This window comes from Aegilops tauschii, chromosome 2, assembly GCF_002575655.3.
Source record: "Aegilops tauschii subsp. strangulata cultivar AL8/78 chromosome 2, Aet v6.0, whole genome shotgun sequence".
Taxonomy (NCBI): Eukaryota; Viridiplantae; Streptophyta; class Magnoliopsida; order Poales; family Poaceae; genus Aegilops; species Aegilops tauschii.
Window position 1 is genome coordinate 105,575,649 of NC_053036.3, and position 20,849 is coordinate 105,596,497.

The window sequence follows — 20,849 nt, forward strand, 5'->3', positions numbered from 1 at the left end:
CATAGATTTGCCATCCCACGGATCGGCGAGCGACGCAGATCGATGACGTGGCGGGCTATGCCGACGGCCGCCGTTAGCCCGTCGGCGTAGACTGACGCCGTCAAAAGGCCGTTTCCGCCCGGGTAGCCGGGCCCACGTTCTATGCCGACGGGCTTATCTATGCCGACGGCCGCCGTAGGCATATTTCTCGCGACGCCGACGGCTGAGCTTTGCCGACGGGGGCCGTCGGCATAGATGGATATACGCCGACGGCTTGGGCTGGGCCGTCGGGATAGGCCAATCTATGCCGACGGGGGTCGTCGGCATAGGTTCGGCCGTCGGCATCGCCAGTTATTCTGGTAGTGATGTGGGGCCGGATTTTGTTTTTCAAAAATAACATGGGCGCGGCGACTAGGGAGCATCACGCCCCCAGCACGCAGTTTAGCGCCGGTACACCCTTAGGCGGCGATTTTTAGCGCCTCGTGGGAGGCCAACGGCTGAAGATGCTCTAACCTGGGACGCTCGTGTACACCTCATCGCGAGGCTGACGTCTGACTGCCAGCAAGGGAAAAGAATCGGCTGCCCAATAGCAAAGATGCTTAATCGTTTTTAGGGTTTGCTTTACCTTGTTATATGGAGCTACCCACCGCGCAGCCGAATCAATTATAAACAAGATTGGTCACTTGGAGTGCAAGAGAGCTTAGAATCTAAAGTTACTAAACTGAGTACTTTCAGTACGCATGCCCCACGGCTCCATGCAGGCATGCATGCACCTCTATAAATAGCATGCACAAGTCGAGCTCTCAACACCACCACAACACGACCTGTCTGGCACTAGATCTAGCTTGTCGATTCTTCGGAGCTTACACTCGGTAACAGTTCGTCTGTCAACGATGCAAGGCCTCGCGCCATCTTCCAAGCTGTCTCTGACCGTCGTGGTCGTGGGGCTTCTCCTCGGCATGGCGGGCGCCGCCCACGGCCTGACGAGAGTCGTCTCCAGCAGCCCCGACGAGCCGTGCATGAACATGACGCTCTACTACCACGACATCCTCTACAACGGCAACAACACGGCGAACGCGACGACGGCGGCGGCCACCAAGCCGACGGCGCTGGCCACGACCTACTGGAAGAACAGCACCTACTTCGGCGCGCTGATGGTGTTCAACGACCCCATGACGGTGGGGAAGGCGCTGCCACTGGCCGGGGAGGAGCCGGCGGCGCGCGCGCAGGGGTTCTACTTCTACGACAAGCAGGAGTCGCTGACCTCCTGGTTCGGCTTCTCCATCGTGTTCAACTCGACGGCGCACAAGGGCACGCTCAACCTCGTCGGCGCCGACCTCATGGGCGACGCCACGCGGGACTTCTCCGTCGTCGGCGGCACCGGCGACTTCTTCATGGCGCGCGGCGTCACAACCATCCGCACTGACGCCATCGAGGGCCTCTACTACTTCCGCCTGCAGATGGACATCAAGCTCTACGAGTGCTACCTCTGACTCTGACGATACAGCATGCATGCATGCCCTGTGTGTGTCAATTGATGTGCTGCTGATGTTGTTTATGCTTTTCCATATTTTTTCTGGTGTGTGTGTGATGGGTTGCTTGTGTATCATTGTCGAATACGCCCATAAGTATCTTTACTGTTTAGCAAGATTGATCGGTTTGTAAGTGTTAGTTCAGGAGAGTATCTCTTCTAGAGAATTTTTTACAGATTAAATTTGTCGGTGTCACATATAGTCTCACCAAAAATCATTTCTCCACCATAACATATTAGTCACGGAACATTTCAAATGACCCGTTTAAAACGAGACACGATATCCACACGGTTGCAGTTACGCGAGGGTGTGCAATGTTGGTACGGTCGGATCCTAGAAACATTTAAGGCAAGGTGGATCGTCTAGTTCTAACCAACTGCTTCAATCCCCGGCCCATCCATTTGGTATGGTGTCTAGCTTAAAAACCTACAGTGGTGGCGCCTTGTTTTATGAGAGGGGGTCGGTTGTGGTCTACTGGTTGGGGCATGTAGCATACAGTGGTAAGAATGAATTCTTGATCAATTTGCTAAATTTATATTAAACTTGTCATGCTAATTAATCATTGGTTATATGATGATTACCACTGCTAATTAGTTATCTATCTTCCATGTGGCACTACTTATTCTTGATCAAGCTGTAGAGAGAATACTTGGTCCAGACTTTTCGCCCTGATTACAAATAAGATAAGACTTTGGCGACGCTTATGGGGCACTATTTTATTTTTGAAAAGGAGGAATACCCACGTCCTCTGCATCTCATGATGCACACATTCATATTATTAAAAATTGAGGTTCAGAACAAAGTCTCAAAGAGTAGTGCGAAACTCATAAAAAATAATCCGTCACAACCGGCGAAAATAGGAAGAGATGACTAAACACATATCCTATTGTTGGACAGCCATCCAAACCGGTTGTAGGTATCCCATGAAACCATCTCCCATCAGCTTACGGGGCAATATGGGGTCCATTTGAGTGACACGCCTTGTCTTGGGAGCTAATGCACACTCCATGCCGCCTCATGATGGCTCTTCATCGAGAGTTACGATGAGATGACTGATCATGATGAGTTCCAAGTTGTCTACCCCCCCCCCCCCCCCCCCCCCACACACACACACACACAAACACACACCCACGCACACCGTCGACGTTGCAACTAGTAGTTCTTGCGAAATGGCCAACATTCCATGACCATTTTAACAGGACCAACAAGACGACATCTCATGAATCTTCCTTAGGGCCTTGTTTGGAATTGGAGTCAACTAGGTGATATGTTTGGAAGCAACTTCCAGTGTTCCTTCTCTCGACCAGCAAATAGTTTGATTTTTCGTATCTTGAAGGACACAGGGAGGAGCTATGTGATTTCATCCTCAGATTCATGCAAAGGAAGAACACTATTCTCAACATCAAGGAAGAAACCATTATCTCCAATCTTACAGAAATGTGAGTAGCAGGAAGTACATCAACACCCTGACTAAAGTGTATATACAAAATGTTGGCAAGCTAATGAACAAGGACGATCTTGCAATTAAGGTGAATTTTAATTTTCTTAGTGATTTAGATGCTTCATATCCTTACACTAGAATTTTCTTTTTTTTATATATATTTGAAATCCTGCATAGAAGACATTTCAAGCAAAGATTGATATTGAATATATTTTGAACTCATTTATATATTTTTTGTTTCACAAATTGATTGAAATAAAATTCACAAGTGAAAAACAACTATTAAAAATGCTTTTAATTAATTCCAAAATGCTTTTATATTATTCCAAAAATAATTTCAATTAACTGTAACTATGAAAATGATTTAATATTTCAAAATTATTTTATTTTGAAAAAACTAAAAAGTGAATTAAGTTATACCAAAACAATGATTTTCATGTTTTCCATTTTCACTATTTAAAATATTCCAGAAACATATATTTCAGTATCTTTTTCAACTTCGCTTATTTGAAATATTTCACATATCACATATTTCACTTATTTAGAATATTTTTGAAACATACAGCCCAGTAATTTCAGTACATATTTTTCTTTTACTTATTTAAAATATTTCATCGATCATACTTTTCAGGTATTTCAATTATTTCACATGTGTGGATTTTAGTTATTTTATATAAACCATTTCATTCATTACATAACAGTTTCACTATTAAAAATGAAATTTCAGTTATTACAATTTCATAAAAAATGATTTTAATTATTTCATTAGCTCCAGAGACAACTATTTCAATAACTTAAAAATGAGTTCTACCTACCGGAAAAGTCAGTTTCACTTAGTAGTGTCTAAATGACTAAAATATGTATTAATATGTTCGAAAAGCTTAGTGAAGTAATTTAAATATGCATTCGATCCTATTTTAAATAATGTAATGATTATGGAAATGATTTTAAATATCATTGAAATACTAATAATGAAAACTACTTAAAATATATCAAAATTTGGTCTTATTCTAAAGATCTTCTCGCTCCAACATATAAGAAGTTTCAAAAATCAGATTTTTATTTAGAATATAGTCATCTAAAATCGAATGGGTAGGATGGCTCTCCCCTCTCCTCTCTCTCCCATGGCGATGCCTCCCTCCCCCTCCTCCCCTCCGGCGGCGGCCTCGTCTCATGCGGCCTCCCCCCTCTTCCCCGTTGTCTACTCCTTGTTCCCCCTCGGCGGCGCGCCCCGGCCCCCTCGCCTCGCTCCGTCCTCCCCGCTCCTTCTCGGGCCAACAGGTTCTGGGCTCTCGACTCGGATGATTCGGGGTCGGATTCTGAGGCTCTTCCTCCCCCTCCTCGTCCGGTCCCTGCGGGCGGTCTCTCCATCGTTTCGGCCCCGGGCCGCCGTCGGAAGTTCGCCCCTGGCGGGCGCAGTCGGCTTGCCGGTGTCGTGGTGGAGGAGGTTGGCTGGCGTCGCGTTTCCCGTTGGCGCCGCCGTGCTGCGGCCTGGTCTCCGGTTCGGGGGCCTCTGGGCTCTGGTGAGGGTGGGGGGGGGGGGGGGCGGTGGCTGTCGGCTCCGGCTTCGCCGTCGGCGGCGGCGGCGGCGCCTGACCTAGATCTGGAGATGGGGTTGGTGGTGGATTCTGTGTCTGGGCTGCGGGCCCTTGTGCCGCTTGATGGGCCTGGTGGGCTTGGGTCGGTGCCTGCCCTGGCCTGCGTGACCGTTTTCCCCCCTCCCTTCCCTTTACTCTGGGTCGCGCATGGCCCAGGCCCAGTCCCCCTCCCCCCTCGGCCCTCCCTGTCGGCCCGGGCCTGGCTCGGTCCGGGTATATATGGATCCGGAAGGGGTCGGTTCCCCCATTTCTAGGGTTTCCTGCCTCCTCTTCCGATCTGCGTCGTCGCCGCCTCCCCATTCGCTTCTTCTCCCGATCTGCCCCTCATCCTCCCCTTTCCCGTTCGTTTGCGGCGGTGGTCGCGATGGATCGTTCGCGCGGGTCCTCAAGCGAGGCCGTCTCCAGCCAGAAGCGGGGGCGTGATGGATCTGGCGAGGCGGCGACCGATCTGGAGTATGAAGCTGTGCTGCGCGCTAAGCTCCAGGCGTCGCTCGCTCCGGAGGCGGGGTCAGCGGCGGCCGGCTCGTCCCGCGCGCCTCTGGTTCTGGGCCGTGGATCCCTCGCCGCCCCTGCATGGCGCTCCTCCGGCCGTTGCTGATCCTTGGGAGCTGGCGGCCGCGGGCAGTTGGGCTGGCTCTTCTAGCCCGGTTCCGCCGCCTCCTCCGCATGGTGCTGCTCCCCTGGGTGGTGGGTCGGTGCGGGCTCCGGCGGTGGCTGGTGGGGGTCCGTCGCTTTTCGTCCCGCGAGGTGCGTCGGGGGCGCCGGTCCGCCGTCCCGTTGGCGCTGCTGCTGGGCGGGGCGTCGGATCTGGGCCCGGCGCGGCTGGTGATCGTATTCTCCCCCCTCCCCCTTGTGGTCCTGGTCGCGCTCCTCCTCAATCTCAGGTCGCCAATCCTACTCTCACCTGCTTCGCATGTCACCGTCCTGGTCATTTTCAGTCCCAATGCCAAAACCCCCCCTTCTGCCTCATCTGTAGGGAAGATGGTCATCTCACTATGGATTGTCAGAACCGTACCAAGCCTCCTGCCTTTGTCCACTATGGTCTTGGCCTTCCTGGGTGCTCCTTCTTCGCCTTAGATAGGGAGGTTCCTGCTGTTGCTCCTATTCCAGCGCTCTCCATGGTCGGCATCATCTCTGTCCAGTCCAAACACATAACATCCCAGGTTCTTCTTGATGAGCTCCGGTTGTGGGATGAGGGAGGGTGGGACTGGAAAATCCGTCAGCTTTCAGACTTCGAGTTTGCTGCGACTTTCCCCTCCAAGGAAAGCCTCCGCGTGATTTCCTCCTGTACTAGCTTCACGTTGCCTCTAAACCAATTGGTTGTCTCGGTCAAGGCTGCATCTAATGGCTCCAAGGCTGTCTCCTCCCTGTCTGATGTATGGGTTCTAGTTGATGATGTCCCTCCTGTGTTGCGTTCCACGGCGTTTCTGATGGCTTTCGGGGTGCTAATCGGCAAACCTATTGAGGTTGATCATGAGTCTTTGGCTATCCTCGGGCTGGTCCGTCTGCGGGTGTGGTGTGTGGATCCCCTCTGTATCCGTGGCTCCATTGATGTCTTCCCCTCGGCTGGTGGCTTCCGGCTCAGGGTCCGGGTGGAGGGTGACTCGGGTCCGGTGTCGCCCCCGCCCCCTGCTTCCGACATTGATGACAAGAGCAAGGATGGTGACGGTTACCCGGACGATTCTATGCATGGCAATGATCAGCGCTTTACCCAGTCGGAGTGGGACGGGCTCTCTCCAGAAGACCAGGACCTGTTGAAGGAGAATGCTCCGGTCGGCCGGGGGGCTAATGATTCGTTGCCGGACTCTGTTGGAGGGGCTGCGGCTTCTGGTGGGGCGAAGGGAACTCCATTTTCGGCGGTGTGCTCTAACCTTCCAGCCCGCCCTGCCTCTCCATCCCTCTCAGGCATTGAAGACTTGCCCCCGGCTGGCCCCTTAGCCTCCAAGAAGAAGAAGAAGTCGTCGGTCAAGAAATACTCTGCTAAAAGCAGGGCGTCTGGTGATTCAAGGCAGTCTGCGGCTGGGCTCTGCCGCAGGCTGGATGCTGACTTGGGTACGGCCTCAGGCCCGTCTTCTGCTGCGGCATCTCCCTGCCGTGCTCGTCCTGCGCCGTTGCGCTCGCCGGCATCCACGGCTCGCAAGAGCGGCCGCGTCTCCAACAGCGGCGAGCGGGTGGCTGATCGGGCCGCTCGGCGTGCTGCGGCTCGGGATTTGCCTCCTTCAGGTTCGCATCCATGCCCCCCCTCCTCTAACCCCGATGTTCATTCTCCAGTTCGTTTAGTGCTTCCGTCTCAATCTGATGAACATTTGCTTAGTATTTTAGATGATGTGGGTATTTGCTTTGATGCTAGTTTGGGTTCTGCCTCTTCATTGCTTGGCGTTATTAGGGCTAATGAAATAGCTCAGGCTGACATCGCTAAAGCCAAGGAGGCTGGGCTGGGATCGATTGCCCCATTGGTTGTGGCCGGTGGGGATGAGGGGGGATCTGACAGGAGTCAGGCTCCCCCAACTGCTTCTAAACGTGGGGCTGGGAAACGTGCTAAAACCTGCAAGGCTCCGAGCAGGTCGAGCCTTAGAATTAAAAACCTCTCTTTTAGATGAAGGCTCTATTCTGGAATATTAGGGGTTTCGGCGCTAGGGGGCGCAGGGACCAGCTAAAAGACTTGGTTCGTTCTGAAAATGTTGATATCATTGGTCTTGTCGAGACTCTCAAACCCTCCTTCTCCCCAAATGTACTCTCGGCCGTTGCTGGGACAGAGAGATTCGATTGGAACTTTGTGGCCCCTGTTGGTCATTCGGGTGGTATTCTTCTTGGCACTAAGAAAGATGTTTTTGATTTTGTCGCTTTTGATCATGGCATTTTTTGGGCTAGCACGGTGGTTTCTCACTGAATCCTTAACTCTTTACTAGAAATCATGGTGGTATATGGTCCGGCTGATCATTCTATGCCATATATTTTTCTGGATGAACTTCGCAATAAAATTGAATCCTGTGAGCTGCCACTATTGATTGGGGGAGACTTCAATTTGATGCGCTACCCTTCGGATAAGAGTACCTCTAACTTCTCATGGCCGCTGGCCGACGCGTTCAATGCTTTCATCAGAGACACGGCGATCCGTGAAATCCCTAGGGTCGGGGCCCATTACACCTGGACGAATCGCCAAACTTCTCCCATTCGTTCTGTCCTTGATCGGGTTTTCTTGTGTCCTACTTGGGATTCGTTGTTTCCCCGTGTCATTCTTAGAGCCCTGGCTATAGTGGGCTCGGATCACTCCCCTCTGATTCTTGATGATGGTACTCGTTCGGTTGCCTTCCCGAGGTTTCAGTTCGATGCCTCTTGGCTCCACGTGGAGGGTTTCGCTGACTTGATTGCGCAAAAGATTTCGTCTTTCCTGTCTTCTAACTGCCGATCTTTTGGTCCGATGGACGACTAGCATCAATGCTCCTATTTTCTTCGTAGATTCCTTCGGGGTTGGTCTAAAAATCACTTTGCTGAGTCAAGGCGTGACAAAGTTAGGTTGGCTGCTCAAATAGAGGTGCTTGATGCTCGTGCGGACAACTTAGGCCTCTCCACGGCCGAGTGGCAGACCCGTTATGGTCTTGAAGAGGCACTTTTGGGTATTCATCGTCAGGAGGAAGTGTATTGGAAGCAAAGAGGCACTATTAATTGGACTTTAAAGGGTGACTCGCCCACGGCCTACTTCTTTGCCATCGCGAATGGTAGACGTCGAAGATGTCTGATCGATAGCCTCTTATCGAGGGCGTCAGGGTCTCTGATCAATCTGTGATTATGCGTCACGTGGTTCATTTCTTCTCTACTCTCTTATCTGCTCAACCCGAGCTGGGTTTTAGGTTGGCGCCTACCTTTTGGTCTCCCCTCGAACAGGTTTCGAGCGATGAAAACGAGGGATTGATGATTCCCATTTCTGAAGAGGAGATTTTTGATGCGATCTGAACTGCCAATTCTAACGCGGCTTCCGGGCCTGACGGTTTCTCCATTCCTTTCTTTAGGCAGTTCTGGCCTCAGTTAAAAGGCCTCATTCAGGCAATTACACAAGGCTTTTGGCTGGGAACTGTTGACATCTCTAGATTGAATTACGCGGTGCTCACTCTCATCCCTAAGGTCAAAGAGGCTGACTTGATCACCCAGTTTAGGCCCATTGCCTCAATTAACAACTTCGCGAAGATCCCGGCTAAGGGCCTGGATACTAGGTTGTCTCCGATCGCCCATCGTGTCATCAGTCCTTTCCAGTCGGCGTTCATAAAGGGTAGATTTATTCTGGATGGTGTTCTTTGCTGGCATGAGATTGTCCATGACCTGCGGACCAAGGGCACTAAGGCAATGGTTCTTAAACTTGATTTCGAGAAGGCTTATGACTCGGTGAGCTGGAATTTTCTTCGCCAAGTTCTTCTTGCTAAAGGCTTCGAGGGAGAGGTGGTTCACCGTCTTATGCAGCTCGTTTCGGGAGGGCACACGGCTGTGGCGGTTAATGGACAGATTAGTAATTTCTTTGCTAACGGTAGGGGCCTTAGACAAGGAGATCCGGCGTACCCCCTTCTCTTTAACTTCGTTGCGGATGCTCTTTCTCATATCCTTTCTCGAGCAGCTAGTGCTGGTCACATTACACCTGTTAGCTCTCACTTGATCCCCAATGGCATCACTCACCTTCAATACGCGGACGACACCATTATTATGGTTGAACTTAATGAGGCCAGCCTCACGAACCTGAAATTCCTTCTCCTATGCTTCGAGGCGCTATCGGGTCTTAAAATTAACTTTTCAAAGAGCGAAGTAATTGTGACTGGGGTACCTGACTCTGAAGCTCAGAGAGTGGCACATCTTCTGAACTGCTCCCTTGGTTCTTATCCTTTCAAATACCTGGGCCTCCCAATCTCCCCTCTCAAGCTATTGGCAAAAGACTTTGCCCCGGCAGTGACTAAAGTAGGGAACAGAGTCCTGCCGTGGAGAGGCCGTTATAATTCCCAGGCGGGCAAGGTCGCCCTCACTAATGTGTGCCTCTCCTCCCTTCCGATGTTTCTAATGGGCTTTTATCTCCTGTCCGGAGGGACTCACGCTGGTTTCGACAAGCATAGGGGTGCTTTTTACTGGAACTCCTCGGACAATAAGCGCAAATATGGGATGGTTAAGTGGGATCTAATTTGTAGGCCTAAGAACATGGGGGGCCTAGGCATCATTAACACGATGGTCATGAACAAGTGCCTCATGATAAAATGGTGGTGGAAAATTATGTTCCTCGAGGAGCGCCCCACCTGGCTTTCTCTTCTCAAAGCTAAGTACTTCCCCTCCTCAAGCCCCATGTTCGCCTCTTCCTCTGGTGGTTCTCAGTTTTGGCGTCAGCTTGTTAAAGTTCGCCCGATTTTCCGGTCCCTTGTTAAGTTTGTAGTTCGGAATGGTAAATCCACTCGCTTTTGGTTAGATTGGTGGGTTGGGGATACCACTCTCGCGGTGGCCTACCCGGCCCTGTTCTCGTATTGCGCTGCACCCGAGATCTCTATCTCTGAGCTCTTGGCTCACAATTGGGACCTTGACTTCCGGCGAACCCTTTCTCCTGTGGAGTTGGATTATTGGCAACGTCTTACTGCCCGCTTCCCCTTGCTCTCGGAGAAAGATGACTCGGTTGTCTGGCCTCACTCTGCTTCGGGGCGTTTCTCAGTTAAATCCGCATACGCCAAACTTATCTCGGGTGCCCGTACAGTGAAATTCAAGGATATTTGGTCGGCACGTATCCCTCCTAAGATAAAAAATTTCTTGTGGCAAGCTTTCCGTCGTAAACTCCCTGCGGCTGATCAAATTAGGAAGAAGAACGGGTCGGGCTCTGATAGATGCGCTCTATGTGGGGCTCTTGAAAACACCGAGCACATATTTTTTCATTGCTCTTTGGCTAAATTCCTTTGGAGTTGTATTAGACTTTGGCTTCATGTTAATTGGAATCCATCTTCTTTCGAGGACTTGCGGCGTTGTGTCAGTACTTTATCAGGCCGGTCTAAGAGGGTATTCTGGGTTGGTTGGGCAGCGATTTGTTGGTCGCTGTGGACTACTAGAAACAAGTTCGCTATCGAACATATTTTCCCGGCTAACCCGTGAATTGCTTATTTAAAGCCAATGTCTTTTTGCAGCAGTGGAGATCATTGACTAAGGAAGTGGATTTAGAGGCTTTCGACGACATGTTATCTAAGATGAGATCTACGGCTTCTTCCCTGCTGCAGCGATCTAGGAGGATGGCTTAAACTCCGGTTCTTTTGGACTCTTGGCTGGCCTGCGTGCCATGTTTGGCTGGTTGCCATGTACTCGTACTTCTTAAACTTTGCTCTACTTCTGTGATGTTTGGTTGGCTGTGTCGTGACTCTGCCTGGTGGCTTTATTTATAAAGTCGGGCGTATGCCTTTTCTCTAAAAAATATAGTCATCTAAAATAGAAAATGCATGTGAATTAATAGTAGTGGGAGCATGTGAGAGGCATCACTAGTGTTTCCTCGCACCGGGACCCGTCAGGTGTGACAGAGACATCACTGCATGGGCCGACCACCTGCATGCTAGGCCGAACCCAAATACAACCGTATTTTTTTCCATTCCGAAGACAGCTTCCTTCAACTCCTCAAGCGTGAATTTCCTAGTGTGGAATTTTTGTTCCTACTCACTCAGTGTCTCCACACCCCTGTGATCCAGTGTCAATGTCTTGATCTCTGGTTCACACTAAATTGTTATTTGGCCCCTCATATTCTCAATCCTCGGACACGGTTGGCATGTCAGCAGCAATACTACATCGAAAACGGAAAAAGTGATGCCAAGACATACTCGTAAGGAGTATATTACAATTTGATTAGCTTTTATACTTTGGAATGAAAAAAAGAATCGACATACGTTACTTTGACGTACCAACCATGCGCTGCCTCTCTGGGCATTGCGTCTGTTCCAGTGAACCAACTAATTTTATCCTATGAACGAATATTCTCTGATCCAAACTAAGAAACCGCAGTTCATGTGTGTTGCTTTTGGAAGCCGACCTTACCTGGGACGCTCGTGTACACCTCATTGCGAGGCTGACGTCTGACTGCCAGCAAGGGAAAGGAGTCGGCTGCCCAATAGAAAAAATGCTTAATCGTTTTTAGGGTTTGCTTTACTTTGTTATATGGAGCTACCCACCGCGCAGCCGAATCAATTCTAAACAAGATTGATCACTTGGAGTGCAAGCGAGATTAGAATCTAAAGTTACTAAACTGAGTACTTTCAGTATGCATGCCCCACGGCTCCATGCAGGCATGCATGCACCTCTATAAATAGCATCCACAAGTCGAGCTCTCAACACCACCACAACACGACCTGCCCACTTAGCAGTGTTCTACTACAGCTAACACTCGGTAACAGTTGCTCTGTCAACCATGCAGGGCCTCGCGCCATCTTCCAAGCTGTCTCTGACCATCGTGGTCGTGGTGCTTCTCCTCGGCATGGCGGGCGCCGCCCACGGCCTGGCGAGGGTCGTCGCCAACAGCCCCGACGAGCCGTGCATGAACATGACGCTCTACTACCACGACATCCTCTACAACGGCAACAACACGGCCAACGCGACGACGGCGGCGGCCACCAAGCCGACGGCGCTGGCCACGACCTACTGGAAGAACAGCACCTACTTCGGCGCGCTGATGGTGTTCAACGACCCCATGACGGTGGGGAAGGCGCTGCCCCTGGCCGGGGAGGAGCCGGCGGCGCGCGCGCAGGGCTTCTACTTCTACGACAAGCAGGAGTCGCTGACCTCCTGGTTCGGCTTCTCCATCGTGTTCAACTCGACGGCGCACAAGGGCACGCTCAACCTCGTCGGCGCCGACCTCATGGGCGACGCCACGCGGGACTTCTCCGTCGTCGGCGGCACCGGCGACTTCTTCATGGCGCGCGGCGTCACAACCATCCGCACTGACGCCATCGAGGGCCTCTACTACTTCCGCCTGCAGATGGACATCAAGCTCTACGAGTGCTACCTCTGACTCTGACGATACAGCATGCATGCATGCCCTGTGTGTGTGTCAATTGATGTGCTGCTGATGTTGTTTATGCTTTTCCATATTTTTTGTGTGTGTGTGATGGGTTGCTTGTGTATCATTGTCGCATACGCCCATAAGTATCTTTACTGTTTAGCAAGATTGATCGGTTTGTAAGTGTTAGTTCAGGAGAGGTATCTCTTCTAGAGAATTTTTTACAGATTAAGTTTGTCGGTGTCACATATAATCTCACCAAAAATCATCTCTCCACCATAACATATTAGTCAGGGAACATTTCAGATGACCCGTTTGAAATGAACAGTATTCACACGGTTGCAGTTACGCGACGGTGTGCAATGTTGGTATGATCGGATCCCTCGACACATTTAGGGCAAGGTGGATCTTGTTCTAACCAACTGCTTCAATCCCCCCATCCATTTGGTGTGGTGGCTAGCTTAAGAAACCTACAGTGATGGCGCCTAATTTTATGAGAGGGGGTCGGTTATGGTCTACTCCGGTGTGGGGGGGGGGGGGGGGGGGGGGGGGGCTAGTAGAAGAGGCGTGGCTCAACAGAGGTGTGCAATATCGACAGTGGAGGCATTTTGAGAGACCTCTGATGATGATTCTTGCAGTTGCGAGCTTCGGCGGCTGCCCTTGAGAGGTCGGAATGGCCTTCTACCAAGAAGTGGTGGAGAAACCGAGGGGGCCGGGATGAGCGCAATCACCAAGGGAGGAGACCTATTCCACACTAAGGAGACGACTGGGCTCATCGCCACCGGTCCTGCCACCGATGAGGAAATGACACCTTAGGAGGCATAAAATCGAGCGATGGCATGAGGGTAGGGAAGGGCATGATCGTGATAACATCCAACAAGAACCTGACGTTTCTCCCGATTACAAAGAATATAAGACTTTGACGACGGTTACGGGTTCTATTGGGTCCATTCGAGTACCCCGCCTTGTCTTGGGAGCGAATGCGAATGCCATGCCCCCCTGCACTAGTGATGGCTCTTCATTGAGAGTTATGATGGGATGACTGATCACGATGAGTTCCTACCTATCCCCCCCCCCCCCCCCCCCCCCCACACACACACCCCACTAACGCTGCAAGGTTGCGACTCTTGCAAAGTGGCCAAACACTCCATGTCCATTTTAATAGGACCAACAAGTAGATGTCGCATGGATCTTACTTGGGGCTTTGTTTGGAATTGGAGCCAGCTAGGCGATATGTTTGGAAGCAACTTCGAGAGTTCCTTCTCTCGACCAGCCAAATACTCTGAATTTTTGTATCTAGTAAGGCCCGGGGAGGGGCTAAGTGATTTCGTCCTCGGATTCACACATATTAGGAACACAATTCTCAATATCAAGAAGACACCATTATCGCCATTTTTCATAGGAACGTAAGAGCGGGAACTACTTCGACACCCTGACTAAATGGTATACACAAAATATCGATAAGTTGATGAAGAAGGACGATCTTGCAATTAAGGTGCATACAAGGATGTTCCATTCTCTCTCATATATATGTCTTAAGTATAAAAAGTTCACATTTTAATTTTCATAGTGATTTAGATGATTCATATCCTTGCTCTATAATTTTATTTTTTATTTCTTATAATTATTTGAAATCACGGCGAAAAGACCTTTCAAACAAGACTGGTATTGGATATATTTAAAACTCATTTATATTTAGTAAGATTGAAATAAAATTCGCAAGTGATAACAACTATTAAAATGATTTTAATTAATTCCAAAATGACTTTATATTATTCCAAAAATGATTTCTGTGGTGTGAAAATAACTAAAATATATATTAATTTTTTTTGTAAAATGGAATGAAATAACTAAAATACATATTCAGTTATATTTAACATAATGTAATGTTTATGAAACTGATTTCAAATATGACCGAAACACAAAAATTAAACTACTTCAAATATATCAAAAAGTCGTCTTGTTCTAAAGACCTTCTCGCTAGGAATTTGAATATATAGAAACTTTTGAAAACAATTTTTTATTTAAAAGATAATACTCATAAAAAATTGTAAAAACAATACTAATAGAATGCATGTGAATTAATGGGAGTTAGTGTACGAGAGAGGCCTGCATGCAAGTGTCGTTTCTTGTTGTCTCCCAAAGTTAGTTTTTTTTTTTTTGAGTGGTCTCCCAAAGTTGTTGGCATGAGCTGCTTCCAAAAGCCAACTCTAGGGAGAGACCTCCTCTTCGGCGCCCTCTGCGCCCGTAAATGATAGGAGCGCCCACGCACGCTCCTCTGTGGGCCGCCCATATACACGAGCGTTCTGCCGATTCGCTCGATCGCTCGTCCCCGAGATCGCTGTTTTTTTGTGAGAGTACACATTTGCTGTTAACTTGTATAAAAAACATTGCAGGTTGACCTTTCACCACGAGGATGGACCATTGCTCAGGTTGTTGACTATTGACTTTTACCTAAAGTTCACAAAAAACTCATAAATTCACGAAATTTTTTTATAAAAATAAAAAATAAAAAAATGTACAGGAATTTGAAAAAGTTCATCACTTTTGAAGAAAAATGTTCATCAATTCTGAAAAAGGTTCGCAATAATGGAAAAAAGTTCATTGATTTGAAGAAGTTCATCAATATTATAAAAAGTTCGCAAATTTGAAAAACAGTTCATCGAAATTGAAAATATGTTCATCGATTTAAAAAAATCATCGGATTTGAAAAAAAGTTCATCCAATTTGAAAAAAGTTCATCGATTTTGAAGAAAAAGTTCACAAATTTTAAAAAGTCATCGAATTGAAAAAAGTTCATCAAATTTGAGAAAATTGTTCATCAATTTTGAAGAAAAGGTTATTTTTTTTAAAAGTCCATCAAATTGAAAAAAAGTTCATCGAATTTGAGAAAACAGTTCATCGATTTGAAACAAGTTCATCGATTTTGAAAAAAAATTCATGGTTTTTAAAATAGTTCATCGAACTAGGAAGAAGAAAAATGAAAACAGAAAAATGAAGACAGAAAAAAAAAACAAAAAAAGAAGAAGATAGGTAATAAGATGAAGTTTATGACGTCAAGTTGAGAGTGGCGGAGTGGTACAACAGTTTACAATTGGCGAGTGCTAGGCGTCGGCGCGCCGGTCAAAATTTAGGCCGGTCGCCGCGCAGCCGTTTGATCTGGAGCATCACAATCGTTCAAATAGTCTACCTCGATCTGGCCTCCCCGTTGACTCGTCCTCTTCCTCCCGATGCATCTCAGAAAACCAATCCCCCCACTCATCCTCTTCCTGGCGATACATGCAGCAAATCAGGGCAGCCGCGGTTCCAGCAAAAATTCTCGAGTCACACATGCAGCAAAGCGCAACCAGGGTTCCAGCTCGGTGCAGTGACTGTCGTAGCTTGCCGCGACCATGGATCCAAATGCCGTGGTGACCATTGCAGCTCTGCACGGCCACAGACTTCTTCATGAACGATTGTAGCAAAAAATGGCACCGGTTCCAGCAAACCAAAAAAGGTGGTAGCAAAAATTACAAATTAAACAATGTTCCAGCAAATCAAAAATGCTGGTGGTAGCAAAAAATGAAGCTCGCTCCAGCAAACCAAAATGCCGGTGGTAGCAAAAAGGCAAAATCGGGCGCTGGTTCTAGGAAACCCAAAGCGCCGGCGGTAGCAAAAAATGGTGCTGCTTCAAGCAGAAAAATAAAACGGTTGTAGCAAAAAAATGCAAAACTGGGTGGTGGTTGCAGCTTTCCCCGGCAGTGGTTGTAGCTTTCGGCGCCGCGGTTCCAGCTCCATGCAGAGGTGGTTGCAACTTTCTGCATCGATGGTCACCGCGGCCGGCCTCGGAGAGTTGTAGTAGCGGTGAGACCAGTTGTAGCAGGGGCTACACCGGTTGCAGCATCACGCTAACTGTTTGTAGCATCGCTAGAGCCGATGCCCGATGGTCTCAGGATGTTGTGCCGCTCGGAGCAGTTCTCATGGCTAGGGACGGCTCATAGCAGCGCCCCCATGGCTTCGACCTCATAGCAGCATGCCTCACCCTGCGACCTCACTGCACCCCGCCGCCACTTCCAACACAGACACACCTGAGCGGGATGGGGAGGTGGGGGCGGTGGACTGAGAAGAGATGATGGTGGGAGCCGGGGAGAAGCTCGGATGAGGAAAACGATGGTGGGGAATTTGATGGGTGAGTGATAGGATAAGGATGCCTGGTAGCAACTGGATAAGGAAAGAGAGGGACACGTCCGTGGCTCCGTGCGAAGAGATAAGGAAAGAGTGGGTCCACAGCTAGCATGAGGCGACAAGAGCGGAAGGAAGCCGGCCCAATTTCTAGCCGGTCGTCCGGCGTTAAACGTTTCCCTTTACAATTAGATAGGATGTCCCAGGTTCGAATCGCAGCACTGGCGGTCTCTTTTCTCTTTTTTGGAAAAACAGAAAAAAAAAACAAATTAGATGGGCCCGCCCAGCAAGGACAGGGGTGTGCGCCCGTTTGCAGATAGTACTGTAATGGGCGCAGAGGGCGCTGAATAGGATTTAGCATCTACATATATTCTTGCCTCAAAAAAACATATACTCTTGCCTAAAAAAAACACGGCGGCGGCGGCTGAACTTGTATCTTTTCCCCTCTGCAACGAGAAGGGCATCCTGGCTGGGGTCACCAACGGCACGGCGGCGGCTGAACTTGTATCCTTTCCCCTTTCTGTACACCTTCCTCCTCAAGACTCCCTCGAATCGCTACTGAGAAGAATTCCTCTGTAAGCTTGTGAGACAGTGAGTTGGTCCCTAACACTGTCACGGCAACACGCACTGACGTACGCACCCATCTGTATAACTAACTTGGCATTCTCGCCGATCCCTACGCCACGCCAAACAAGAGCGTTGTGCTGTATTCGCCAACGAGGGCGGCAAGGGGAGCGCCGGCCGGCCGGCCGGCCGAGTAGTTTACTCGATCGTGGTTCCGTCCAAACGCCAAAACTAGACGACAAATCAAGCCATGTCCATCAGCCCCCGGCCTCCCCGACGCTACCAACTGGAGTAGCAGCCGTTTCTATCTGTCACTATATAGCACACCTGCCCTTGTTGCCTCAACACATTTCTCCTAACTTGGTAGTTACTACCCAAAACCCTAGAAGCTCCGCACAAACACCGACTCGTCACTTTTGAAAGCAGTATATGGAGGGGGGCGACTTCCACAAGAGCGGCTCGCCAGAGGATACCGGCGGGCCAAGGCGGGCGCCGGCATACTACGAGTGCAGTTTCTGCAAGAGGGGGTTCACCAACGCGCAGGCGCTAGGCGGGCACATGAACATCCACCGCAAGGACCGCGGTGGCAGTGGAGGCAAGTCTCGTGGGGCTGCGCCGCCGGCTGCCGGCCAGCAAGACGGCGGTGCCGGTGGGAATCAGGCTCACTTGGGGCTTACCTTGGGAAGGAATGGGGACAGCAGGGAGGACGTGGACTTGGAGCTCCGGCTTGGCCACTACCCTTACAACTAGCAAGCCGGCTGGCCGGCCGGCCGGCCATATAGATCATTAATGTTTGTTAACTGCTTGGAGGATTAATTAGCTATACGGTACTCGCCAGTAGTACTGATTTGGTAGGTCATTTCCTACTTTGTTTGCTGTTTTATTTGATTTCGAATTTGGTTAATTTGTTGTAGTTTGCTACTAGTGATACGAATGAAAGTAATGGATCAGAGTATGTGACCAATAATCGAGGACGCTGATGTGTGATTTTTCCTGTAACACTAGTAGAAAACAGGGCTTTGGTTCGGGCCTGGCAAGCCCATTAGTCCCGGTTCATTTACGAACCGGGACCCATGGGGCATTCGTCCCGGTTCGTGAGGGGGCCGGCCGGGGCCTCGTGGGCATTGGTCCCAGTTCGTCTGGACACATTTGTCCTGGTTCCTGGCACGAACAGGGACCAATGGGCCTCGCTCCTGGCCCACAGTCATTGGTCCCGGTTCGTGGCTCGAACCGGGACAGAGGGGGAGCTTTAGTCCCGGTTCCTTTCACGAACCGGGACAAATGAGTTGCCTATATATACCCCATCGCCGCAGCAGAGCACTCCACAGTGCTCTGTTTTTTGCTCGCCGGCGAGGGGGAGGCATTTGGGTGCTCTAGCTCACCTCCTATGCACATGAGGTGTTCGATGAAATGACCGAGCCACACTAGTTAATCTTTCTCCTCTCGAAACTCGACCTCCAAGCTCCATTTTCCCTGAGATTTGTCTAGGTTTAGCGGTCCGTCACGCCCCGTCCCTATCTTCACCGCCGCCGATCGCCCGCACCAGCACAACCGTGGTGAGCCTCTTGTTCTTATCTTCTTTCTAAAAGAAAAAAATTCTTACTTCAGATAGATACTTGTCTAATTTTCTTACTTTTATTATTCCTTGTTATTATATAGTGCGATGGTTTTGGTATCCGCCCCCGTCGGCCCTCGTCCTGTCTATGATTCAGATGTGGTATATATTATCTTTTTATAACTATTTGGTTCATTTATTGTTTATGAAAATTATGCCGACCAACGTGACATAGATTTTATTTATCTAGGAGGTGGTTGAACCAGAAATTACAACCGACCCTATTGTCGAGAGGTTAAATTTAGTTGAAGAAGAAAACAATTACTTGAAGAAAAAAATAAAAAAACTGAGGAGGAGAAGATGATATTAGAGTTGCATGTTGCGGATGTCGTCGATGATCACAAGATCAAGATGGATGCAATGTTGTTGAAGATTAAAAAGATCAGAAAATATGTCATTCATACCGAGGCTTGGTATCATTATGCCGTTGGATCAATTGTTACCTTGGTTGTGATTATGATCGCATTTGTTGTTGCATTGAAAGGTTTTACATAGTTTCAATGTATGGTTTAACTAGATGCTCTGGAGAGCTATATGTTGTTCAATTTGAACTATGTATGTACTTTGGTTTTAATGTGATGATGAACTTCTATTAATTTGGTCACTAATCTATTCATGATGTTGCCTTTGATCTAAGAAAAAGTGAAGACTTTCTCTTCACAACTATTATGATGATGCCTTTGATCTAGAATATCACTGCAGTTACATGTGAAGAGATGAAATCCCTCTGTAACAAACGAGTTTCCGTATGAAACCCTGATACTTCGAAAGAGATTGTCCGTTTTGTACACGAAGTGCATCCAGTTTTTGCCGTAACCCTCTCTACTTTCTTGCACATGCTATGTGGATGAAATGATGATACCATGCCAACTTTCAACCTTTTCAGAGTTCATTTGGAATGATTTTCAATTTCAGGGTCTTATAGCTCAAAACAATCAGTAAATGCATGAAAAATAACAAATGGAGTCAGAAAGGGTTGAAAATTGATGATGTGGCTTTGAATGGTGCATTTTGAACACAAAAAGTCTGGAGTTCAAATAAGTTCAAAAAAATGAAATCTCTCGTAACAGACGAGTTTTCGTATGAAACCCTGATACATCCAAAGAGATTGTCCGTTTTGTGCACGAAGTGCATCCAGTTTTTGCCGTAACCCTCTCTACTTTCTTGCACATGCTATGTGGATGAAATGATGATACCATGCCAACTTTCAACCTTTTCAGAGTTCATTTGGAATGCCACGAACCGGTACTAAAGGTGCTAAATGAAATGCCTTTGTAACAGCCTTAGAACCGGTACTAAAGGAATCAACTAAAAAGCTTTTATAAACCTCTAGTGTTTTTTAAAGTAAAATTATAAAAAAATTATGCAACTAAAATTATCAAAGTATTTTCTGTTCAAAACATGAAAAGCAGTAAGAAACAAAATAAACTTTAATAAATAAGTAGAAACAAAATAAAATAAATTAAACTTTAATAAAATAAATAAGTAGAAATAAAATAAAATAACCTTTAATAAAATAGATAAGTAGAAACAAAATAAAATAAAATAAACTTTAATAAAATAAATAAGTAAAAACAAAATAAACTTTAATAAAGTAAAATAAATAAACTTTAATAAAATAAATAAAAATAGCAACAGTAAGTATTTTGTTGTAAGTAGAAATAAAATAAAATAAATAAAGCAACAAAGAAAACCAAAAAAATAAAAAGTGCCACCTACTGGGCCACCACGGCCTGAATACGACTAGAAACCCAACCATGGGCCCGGATTCAGGCCCGCAGAAGGCCCAATAGGCCCACAGGCACATCGTGACGAATTAGGCCCGAAAGCCAGCAGTTGAGAGGAGCTCGAGAGGGTTGGCGCAGCAGCGCTTATAAACCACTCCCGAGCTCTCTCAACTAGCGAGGTGGGACTAAACTTTTGGCCACGACGTGGGCAGCACAACGCCTTTGGTCCCGGTTGGTGCCACCAA

The 20,849-nt window shown here is 48.1% G+C and overlaps 3 protein-coding genes across 3 annotated transcripts; all 3 read left to right on the forward strand.

The window, feature by feature from the left end:
- The first annotated feature begins 815 nt into the window (after positions 1 to 815).
- LOC109735316 (dirigent protein 5-like) lies at positions 816 to 1,779 on the forward strand. The gene has a single exon (XM_045233754.2). It carries the CDS (start codon positions 873 to 875, stop codon positions 1,470 to 1,472), a length of 600 nt encoding a protein of 199 aa, XP_045089689.1. The 5' UTR covers positions 816 to 872; the 3' UTR covers positions 1,473 to 1,779.
- Positions 1,780 to 11,915: 10,136 nt separating this feature from the next.
- LOC109735315 (dirigent protein 5-like) lies at positions 11,916 to 12,748 on the forward strand. Its single transcript, XM_045233755.1, has one exon. It carries the CDS (start codon positions 11,950 to 11,952, stop codon positions 12,547 to 12,549), a length of 600 nt encoding a protein of 199 aa, XP_045089690.1. The 5' UTR covers positions 11,916 to 11,949; the 3' UTR covers positions 12,550 to 12,748.
- Positions 12,749 to 17,691: 4,943 nt separating this feature from the next.
- LOC109735310 (uncharacterized) lies at positions 17,692 to 18,012 on the forward strand. The gene has a single exon (XM_020294517.3). It carries the CDS (start codon positions 17,692 to 17,694, stop codon positions 18,010 to 18,012), a length of 321 nt encoding a protein of 106 aa, XP_020150106.1.
- Positions 18,013 to 20,849: the final 2,837 nt, after the last annotated feature.

Coding starts and splice junctions, on each gene's coding strand:
- LOC109735315 (XM_045233755.1), top strand. CDS start 11,950: ATGCAGGGCCTCGCGCCATCTTCCAAGCTGTCTCTGACCATCGTGGTC.
- LOC109735316 (XM_045233754.2), top strand. CDS start 873: ATGCAAGGCCTCGCGCCATCTTCCAAGCTGTCTCTGACCGTCGTGGTC.
- LOC109735310 (XM_020294517.3), top strand. CDS start 17,692: ATGGAGGGGGGCGACTTCCACAAGAGCGGCTCGCCAGAGGATACCGGC.